This window comes from Mytilus trossulus, chromosome 13 (genome assembly GCF_036588685.1).
Source record: "Mytilus trossulus isolate FHL-02 chromosome 13, PNRI_Mtr1.1.1.hap1, whole genome shotgun sequence".
In the NCBI taxonomy this organism is placed as follows: Eukaryota; Metazoa; Mollusca; class Bivalvia; order Mytilida; family Mytilidae; genus Mytilus; species Mytilus trossulus.
In genome coordinates, this window is record NC_086385.1 from 25,896,060 (window position 1) to 25,906,645 (window position 10,586).

Genomic DNA, 10,586 nt, shown 5'->3' on the forward strand with positions numbered 1-10,586 from the left:
CTAAAATAAAATACAATATGTCATAATCAACAACAAAAAGTAACGACACTACTAAAAGAAGAACAGTTTATGTCGAGTGTATGAAGTACAAATGTATTTTATGTGCGACTGTTTATGGACTATTTTGTCTTCTTGAAATCTTTCATTTTTGTATGGCCATGGATTTGTCAGGTTTTTGTCGTTTAAAGATGTTAACATTCGTCCTTGTCATCCTCTGCCTCTGTCTCCCAACATTTCCTTGTATTAATGTTAGCTTGATCATCAAGTATGACACACGTAAGCCAGTTATAAACATGTCATTCAAATACACTACAAACTGCTCAGAGTCTCATTTGACCAGTTTTTGTGCTCGACCAGTAAAATCGAGCACACATTTTACTCCACTAGCCTCGACATTGTCTCGACTGCACTTAACTATACTTAAGTGTACTCAACTAGGTCTCGACTTTACTTAATTATTCTGATTCAGTACTTGATGATCTTGGTGTAGTCTGAAATGGTCTTAACCAAGGCTCGACCTGTCTCGACCAGTCTTGACCTTCAAGTTTAGTTTTGACTGGTGTAAATCAGCCCATCTAACTAAATTGAATATTGATCTTACAAAATTCAAGCTTATTTGGTAGTTTGATTTATTGGTGTGCAATGAAAGAATTTAGTTTTACAATAGGTAAAAATAAAAATTATTATTAAAATACAGATAGGCTTCTTTTTAATGACTTTTTTCAAATCAACTTAAGACATATCGTTTATAAGTCGAGATGACTTCTAACATCTGTTGTCGTATTGTCGTGTTTTAGAGATAATTAGGTCGACCTGTTGTGATGATAATCTTGGCAAGTCGCATTAGATGTGATAACGCAGTTTTAACACAAAACGTGCGTGTCCTCCATAGCATACCAAATTATAAACTCTTTAACTCTTTGAATTTTAAACATGAAACATGAATGTGTATGCTAATCTCCAGTTTCAAAACTGGAAACAATCAGGCAAAATCGACCCTAGAAGCGTATTGTTGTTCTGGCAGGGTTCCTATTTATCAATTACAGTCGACCGTTATATATTAGTTTAAGACCTTTTTTAACGTTGTTTTATCAACATTTACATATTTTCTTTTCTTTTTCTAATCTTCCAGATAAAGGCATTGTATCTAATCATTTGCTAATTAAGTCTTATCATCAACGAAACTAAATAACAAAATTGTGGTTCAGATCTAGTGTCTTACAGTAAATGTTTAGACTGAAGACATGGTTCAGTCTAAAAGCATAACAAAATAGTGCATTTAGTAATTGTCGGAAGCATTTAGTTTTAATCTTTACACAAATGTATATCATACATGTAATTACATGTTGAAATCTTTTTTTTTTATCTTCTACACAAAGTCATGCTATTTTGTATCTTGTTTGACTTATTTATTAGCGAAGTAATACGAACCTTAACCGTGCAAACTGATTATAAGTATTTGTCAACAGGACTCACAAAATAGAACATACGATAAAGGTTAAGTAACATGTATGGCTGTATGTTAGTAGGGTAAAGACAAAGTCGCCTAATGTTACTGAATATGTGTATTATAATATTGATAAGAATAAGTATTTTTATCAGATGTCAAACGGTTATAACACCTGTCTAATTGCGACCCTGGGACCGAAATACATATTATTCCTTCCTCGAAAAACTATCTAGAAACAATAAATTGCGAGGGCATTAATGGGTGGTTGCAATTGTAGTAACTGTATGGTGGTTGTTTCTACATTGATTAGAGGTATAGGAACAGGGTTGTGATGTCATTTTACATGATTACCGAACTGTATTTTTGCACCTGTCCCAAGTCAAGAGCATATTGTCTTTGTTGGTTTTAAGTTTTAGTTCATTTGTTTGGTTTTTTTAGTTTAGTATGATTTTCATTGTCACAATTCTAGTGCACATTTTTAATTATGGTAAGCTGAATTCCACCTTCGGGTGTGGGGTTTTCTCACGTTGTTGAAAACCATTGTTTGCCTTCGTTCCTTTTCCACTCTTGTTGTTTCTTTGACACATTCCTCATTTCCAGTCTCAATTTAACGATTTCATTACCACGTGTATGTTATTTAAAAAAAATATGTCTCAACTGTATTCACATTATTTTTTTTTTATATTTATTACATATTTTCTAGATGAGGTTTCTTCTTGAATCCCAAGTTTACAAGACATACAGCAATGTTGTTTAGATTCTTGATTTTGGTAAGTATAGCTGTGAAAAAAACTATACCAAAGGAAATATATAGTGTATCATTAATCTTGGATGCCAATAGTGTATCTAAACAAATATACAATTGGAAATGAATTTAAATCGACGGTTTCTATAGGGTGAGATATAAGTTTGCAAGAATTTTACATTTTCGTAATCATTATGGATACATCTGTTGCAATAGTTGTTTGTGCGTTAAAAGCTTCCATCTCTTGTAGAAATCTGAGTAGGACACCTTAGCTTTGACATATAGAGTTGAATATCATTTAGGAGATTCACATTTGTATTTTAAATGCCAGCGTTGCTTCGATGGTGTGCGTATGCAAACACACACTCGTTTGATTATCAAAGATTATGATGCCATGTTGATGATTTCTTTATTGTGCAGTAATATAATTTTCAACTTTAAAAGACTTCATTTTAAAGAGTTATCCACAAAGATTTCATAATGACATTTTTATAATTTTCTGTTTACTGCAAGTGAAAGTATTATTTAATGATTTTGATGATGTATTTGTACTTTTATGAAATTTAATTCGTACATATGCATTTACACTTCTTTCCTGTTATTTTGACTTTCCGAAAATGTTGGATACATCTTGGTAGTGGTAAGTTATGAATCGTAAGTTTATTCTTCTTATAAAATGAACAACCGTATACTTATCTTTTTACTAACATGAGACTGCTTTGCTCGACACATTTTATGCTAGTATTTAGAGTATATCACATGCTTCAGAAAGTAATGCAGTTATATTATATGTTAATCAGTAGATAATCATCCACATGTAGTAAAACAGCAGACTATATATTTCAGATTCACGTGTGTGCCTCTTTCCCATTAAAATGTCCTGAACCAGCGCAGTGGTCACTCCGTGCAAGAAGTCATTGTCCAGATTCGTCTAAGTATTTTTGCCTGAAGAATGATCTTATAAACGGATATTCTGAAAACTGCACAGTATTCGATTTTCTACAGCCAGGTAATTTCCGAATAAGAATATGTGGGATGAATGCAAATTTAATGATAATCCACCAGATATCACATGGCGTGGTCATTTTTTTTTTTTTTTTTTAAATATAAAACATATTTTATTAACAATCGCCTGTTACATCAACCCTCAGTTGCCCAGGGGAGCAACTAAGGGGGCCCCAATTGTTACAGTCTCATTTGTCGGGGAAAAATCAAATGAGAAAAAAAACTCCCACTATAAATTATTAACATCTACCTTTAAAAATATTATCTGTCCTTGTACAAATGTACATGTACCTGCAATCATTATCGATCTATATATATATAATATATCTTTACCTCTCACCATATATATTTTTTTTAAATAAAGTATGTTTTGTATCTTTATTTATTTCTCACAAAAGCTACCTGTATTTATTAAGTAGTTTCAAAGTTACCGTACATCAAGTCTTTTGTTATGTTAATTTCAATTACATTTAAATTCTGGTCGTGTGATCATTTACCACGTGCGATTTGTTAAAGGGATGTGTTACAGTAGTTCATTCATAAAAAAAAATTGGATTATTAATGATTTTTGATTTCCAAAGAGGTTTTATTTCAAAGATATGGTGAGTAAATATTTGTTTATAAAATTAACCTGTTGATATAACATGTCTTGTTACAATTAGATGATAAACCTAAATTACATACACAATAGAAATTACATGTAGGGAGCTGAGAGCAGTATACATATTATTATTAAATCAGTATCAATGACATGGCGTGGTCATTAACATACTGTCTTGTCAACTAGAATATCAAAACCCCGATACGACAATAAATATAATAATTCTAGCAAGCGAAACGTTGGCTTGGTTGAAAATAATCAATCAACAAAACAAGAATAATAGTCTACAATATATGGCAATCGCTACATAAAAGAACTTCATAATATTACGTATCAAGATTTAACACGTAACACAGCGCCTATGTTCACCCTTATCTGATACGTGAGCAAGCACACATTAAAACCAATGTACATGTATATATTACACAGTTGCAGCGAAAAAAAGTTTTCCTTTAATATGTCATATCTTTCAAATCTATATTTTTGTTGAAAAAACCTTTGTCGGATCTTTCAATCATATAAATATGTTTTATATTGATATTTCTGAACTAATGTCCTGAAGGATAATTTTGTTATGGGATATTTTCTTACAGGTAGAAAAAATGTTCTTCGTGGAGGATTAGATGCAGACATTTGTTCGCCAGAGCGTTACCAACCATGGCCGATAACTTTCTTCACAAATGCTAGTACAAACTGTATCTTTCTGAAGTCTCTGTGTAATGAGGAGGGACAAGTGATCTACGATAAAGGAAACCGTAACATCGATACTTCTTGCCGATGTGACTACACGAGAGGATATAATTTCCTTTTTAAACCTCGCAATTCTTGTTTTTGTGTACCATCAAAAGAAGATTGTTCGTGTTATCTAAAGAAATGTCCTAAATCGACTGACATGTTGTCACCAGGTAACACTAAAATTCCTCGTCGAAATTAGTTTTCATTTTAAAGCAATTAGTTGTATAGCAAAATGTATGTGTTCCGGACCATATGAGTATTTGGACCATACGCGTATGGTCATAACCATATGAGTATTTTGACCATATAGGTATTTTCTCAAATATGCATTACAAACGTTTCAATAATACAATAAACATTATCTAAAAAAAAAGATATGAAGGTTACATTACAATGTATCAATTTAAAGGCTCCGTTAAAATTAAAATTTTTCGTCGTTTATAACATTCTTGCATTTAGGTTTATGTTGACATTTACTTCTACACAGTAACCTAACTTTTTTCGCATTTGCACATCATGGTAACTACGATTCATTTCAGTTACACCATTTGTTTGCAAGTGAAAAGATAGCCTTCTTTTCAGCTGGTTGCAGTGATGCTGTTTTTTGGGTTATTCCGATGTGTCTACGATGTTTATGAAGCTCTAGATTTCAAATATCGTAATATGACTACGGTACACCATATTCATAAAACAACTTAGATCAAAAATGTTTCTTGCCAGGGATTTCTTTTGGAACAGTTTATTGAGAAATTTTTGGTAGTTATCTTATCAAGTCGACATATTGCTATTCACTTATAAAAACAAATCAGTAATGGACATCGGTATACAATGTGTTTATTGTAGTTTTGACTAGGTAGTAAAATTAACTATGTGAAACTTCTTATTTTTATTTAGTTTATCTCTTTATTATAATATGATAATAAAATGACCTATTTGTCAGCGTATTTTTAAGGAACGGTCAAACCATATGAAAAATTTATAAGTATTCAAAGTAAACTGTAACAGTGTGTTAATGAACCCGACCACACGCGTACGGTCGGACCAGACGCGTATGGTCGGACCATATGAGTATATACCCATATGGTCATGACCATACGCGTATGGTCCAAATACTCATGTTCCATTCTCTCCAATTAACACACAAAAAAGAACAATTGTTTCAATGTTTTGACTTACTTAAAACCTAGTGTTTGATTATGTCAATGGTTTCAATTTGCTGATGGTGATTTTAGATTTTCATGAATTCCAACAAATGTGATTTATCTGTTTTGAAATTGTTTTTAATAAATGAGAAATTGCTCTCTGAGACAAACAAATGTATAACTAAAAAAACACAATAGTGAGTGAAAGTAAATTAATACAATCAAAACAGGTATACATTCGATGCTGATAAAGCAAAGCATAAATCTTTATTCCCCCCAAAAAATGTTTTGAAAAATAGCGATAAAACGTGTTGTATACCGTATGACCTTTATATCTAGTTTGGTTTACTTGTAGATACCATAAAGAGTATATGTTAATAGCTTCCAGTGATAGTTTATTACAATATTGTTGAATGAATTTTTAGTACTTTATATCATGTATATATCAAATTTGATATTACATTAGTTATATTTTTTCTACACAATTTCGGTCTTTCTGGTTTTTCAGTATGATCTTTATTTTACAGATTATGAATGCATTCGTGTAGAAAATCACATAACTGTCTCTGAATGTAAACCAATTATCTACGAAAGGTAAATATCATTTTAAAACTTTTAGATAACATCATAAAAATTTATCATATTATAAAGTGGTAGAGGTTAAACACCTCAAAATTGTAAAATATATGCCTTGGAAAGAAAACCTTCGAGTTTCGAATATATTTTACCATTTAATGAACAGTACATTTATTGAAAATATATAGATTAAAATTCATGTCAAGAAACTGCTAAATACTAAGTTAGTAAAAGCGTCGGGGACCAAAATCCAACAGCAATGGGATCAACAAAGTTGCTGTAATAGTTGATGTAAACTCATCGATTTATAAATAATACTTATAATCTGAGAGGTCATACGCGTATTTCGTCTAGTTTGGACCAATATATAAGGTTAATGTTTTACACTAACGTTCATAAACCTGTGTTTCTTAATCTAGTATAAATACAATTGAACAGTACATTCTCGTGGCCGCTCAAAAAGTTTGTTATGAGAGTTTAAATGTTTATAATTGTGATTTTTGTTTATCTGATAAAGTTTTTCTAACGGCATCAATTTATTCAGATCTATACAATTATTATAGAATTGAACGCAGTTCGAACTTCTTTGTTCATTCTGTCAAATCTGGTACCATAGTAGTTTATGTTTTTTTTTATTTTCTGATTTAGTCGCTCTATGAATATTCATATCTCTATTGGTTGAAATCATACTGTACAATTGTTGAATTGACTCAGAACGTTTGATAAGCAACAAAAAAAACATGACCGTCAACCTGTCATTCAGAATGGTAATCTTCAAAAAAGCACCATGAAAAAAATACATGTATATAAAAAAGCAATTTCAAAAAGAATATTTACAAAAATCTGTAAAACAGCACTGTTCCAATTAAAAAGTTGTACTCGTTGAATTGCCTGGAGAGTAAACGGATATTAAAATCACAATTAGAACATTCCTTGTGTGTCCTTTATTTACTCTTTACACTATATAGAAAGTAAACGAACCATAAATTTTTATGATCAAATCTATGTTGTTGGTGTTGAAGGTAAATTATAGAAGATATACTTAATTTCAGTGTAAGCAAGAATACAACGGATTTTATACCTAGGAGGGAACTAATTTCATATAATGGTATGTATTTACTTAAATGGCTTAATGATGTTTGAATGATGAATTTCGTTAAAGTGTGAAGTGTAGAAGGTATTGCACTTTTAGACTATCAAGTGACAATGTTGATCACATCCATGCCATTGAAATTAAAACTTATGATATAGATTCCCCTTAACTTACTTTTTGGCAGGGAATTCAAAAGCTTAAAATAATTGCAAACTTAATGAAAAATAGATGACTTAAGATCCACTTTGTATTAAGTTACTTTGCATTCTACAAGCATGTAGAATATATATATATTTAATCGTTGATTCAATTACATAAATATATTATTTCCTTTCAAGATGTTATTGATATGTGTTTGCTGCTTATGAGGAAGGGTTTGCACTAATGTGTTTTTAAAATAATAAAGTTGAAGTAATTTCTTAGATAGTTAAACGTTAACACAATTTGCAGTGATAATCTTAGAGAGTTTCCCTGTATTAGAGATTGCTTTATACGATTCATCTTTGCATAAGCTTCTGATGTGACTAAATTAATCGTAATTCTAATTGGTGCAGTATAATTGCTACATTTTAACGATTTGTTACGTTGTAATTAAATGTAGGAGAACGGGTGCATTACAAAGTAATTGTCTATTGCAATGTATGCATAATCGAAAATGCAAATTCACACAGTCTAATGTAAAAACCGGATAAAGAATAGACTTTTACAAGTGATTTTGATAGTTCGTTCTGCTGTTGTACTGTTACAACACTGTCATATGTTAAGGGGAGGTTTGGGAACCTGCTAACATGTTTAACCCCGCCATATTCTGTATGTATATGTCTGTCCTAAAATTTTGTGGCTGTTGTTTGTTGTTGTATTACATACTCGTTTTTCGTTTAGTTTTATGTACATAAATTAGGCCGTCTATTTTATCGTTTTGATTCGTCATACATTTGTCATTTCGGGGCCTTTATAGCTGACTATGCGGTACGGGAAATGCTCATTGTTGAAGGCCGTATGGTGACCTATAGTTGTGAATTTGTATCGTTTGGTCTCTTGTGGATTGTTGGCTATCATACCGCATCTTCTTTTTTAAATAAACGTTCATGAACGCCTTACTTCTATGGCAAATTGTTGTTATCCTCACAGATAAAACTCCTAATACAATCGTTTTCATGCGAAAAACACAGGATTTAAACTGTTTGCAATTGGAATCAAGTATTTGAAAATGCGTTTTAAAATGCAACATTTTAGCCAAAGACACTTACGAAAACGTAAATTCCGAATAATCATAATTCTGTTCTGGTTTACCACTGTACTGAATACCAAAATTACATACGCGTTCATGAAAACAACGTTGTGTCGATTGGTCTGCAAACAGAAGTGCTCCGAGAAACCTCATTCCTTTCAAACTAGTAAACTCAATTTTATCAGAATTCAAAGCCGGGTTTCAAAGATAGAATGAAGTCCCCTACTCTAGAGGTGCTGTGGTTCAGTTGTTGATACTAAAACAAATCGAATTCTTTAAGAGTATATACAATCTTAGCCTCTTTTCTACAACAACAGGGAACATTTAAATTTTCTGCCATTTAACTAGTATATCCCATTCCTAATGTAAAGACAGGTTAAAGGGTTAAAAGTAGCATACCGAATACCAAAAACGCTAAGCCGTTAACCGAACTTTGTTTTCAATTTTGATATATTTGATATCTATTAGTATTGTTTTAATGTGAAGATAGGTTAAAGGATTAAAAGTAGTGTTTTCGGTTAACCGGTTAACCGTTTAGAAATTCTATGCTTATTTACCAAAAAAGACCTTACACAAATTTGCAAACTCTCTCTATGATCAACTTTTCCTGAAGGAGTTTAAACCCTAGCTTGTTTTTAATAATTTTGAAATTTATTAACGGACATTTTTAGAAAGGTTTGTTATAAATCATTTCAGTACAACTGTGTTCCTTCAATGAGAATTACCGAGGTAGATACATGTACACATATTTTGTTTAATGATACTTGTTAATAAACACACCGATCATGAGTTAAATCAAAAAATCTTAGAAACTGACACCAGTATGATGCTTGATTTGTGGATTGACTTGTATATGTTATGATTGGAAGACGTGTTCTTTAATAACCAAACGGTACTAAACTAAACTAAATGTAAATGTGTTCCATAATCTTATTTCGACTTATTCTTCCATTCAACAGACTTTATACAATTGCTTCTCTGAAAGATGGAGAGGAAACAAATATTACATTTTGCCTTCAAGTTTGGTGACTATGTTGAACGAATCTATTTCATCGAACTAGACATACAGTATATCCATAATACTATTAAGTCGACCTCATATATTTTAACTTAAATCATACAATTGAAAATACTAGTCGTTTAAAAACAAAACTTCATGACAAGAGACGATTTCACCTATCAAATTGTTAAGTGTCCAATTCAACATACCAGCAGCCCCTGTATATTAGTTATGTATTGAAACTATATACCTTAGCTTCCGTTTTCTAATTTTTTACCTCGATTGTACTTTCTGTGAGTGATAATTGTCACTGAGTTTGTACTTACATAAGTCATAAAAGCACTAGGTGCCACATGTGGTGTAGTAACTGTATACTCTTCAGAAGCACGTTAGTTTGTTTCTGTGTTTCGTCGACTTTCTCTCTCTCTGCAAAATATTTTTAATGGAACGTAGATGTCTTTTTAACGCTAAAGACAGTTCATTTTTTATTGGTGTGATAATTAGATCTAATGTTGAATTCGGTTGTCAATTTGCCGAATTATTGAAACTTGTAAGTTCCACAGTTCAGAACATAAACAATATTTTCCGTTAGTAACATGGACATTCAAATATTATCTTATATCGTTGTGTTGTTACTGATATGATGGATGTTTTCAGTGTTGTTAACTTTGTAAATCTAAATTCATGTAGTATTGTTGTAAGCGATAATAGGAAGTTATGTAAAAAACTTGTTTAACGGAGGATTATTTTTAATGAGACACCAGTGATTACGGTTAAAAGATGAAACAGTTGTCAGAGCGGGATGAAAGGTGATACAAAATGGATTTCTTATTCTTTGTGCGCACAAAGACGGATTCATCTTTGCTATATACATAAAGTCAAATCCTATATTTCTATTGTTGTTTTCGCTGTTTGTTCAAGTAAGTGAATTCCTGAATTCTGTTATCCGAAGAAAAAAACCGAGATATGTTTATTACTCAATTGATTTCGTGCGAATTTTCGGTCTTG

General features: G+C 31.4%; 1 protein-coding gene across 1 annotated transcript; it reads left to right on the plus strand.

Moving 5' to 3' along the window:
• Positions 1 to 2,157: 2,157 nt before the first annotated feature.
• Positions 2,158 to 7,397, plus strand: LOC134694191 (uncharacterized). The gene is made up of 5 exons (XM_063555188.1): positions 2,158 to 2,220; positions 3,042 to 3,204; positions 4,395 to 4,706; positions 6,206 to 6,272; positions 7,307 to 7,397. Exons 1-5 carry the CDS (start codon positions 2,197 to 2,199, stop codon positions 7,395 to 7,397), a joined length of 657 nt encoding a protein of 218 aa, XP_063411258.1. The 5' UTR covers positions 2,158 to 2,196.
• The last annotated feature ends 3,189 nt before the right edge of the window (positions 7,398 to 10,586 follow it).

Excerpts from the sequence above, each read along its gene's own strand:
- LOC134694191 (XM_063555188.1), top strand. The coding sequence starts at position 2,197 with ATGTTGTTTAGATTCTTGATTTTG. Across the intron at positions 4,707-6,205 it reads GACTGACATGTTGTCACCAG|ATTATGAATGCATTCGTGTA; the intron begins GTAACACTAAAA and ends TTTATTTTACAG. Across the intron at positions 6,273-7,306 it reads AAACCAATTATCTACGAAAG|TGTAAGCAAGAATACAACGG; the intron begins GTAAATATCATT and ends ACTTAATTTCAG.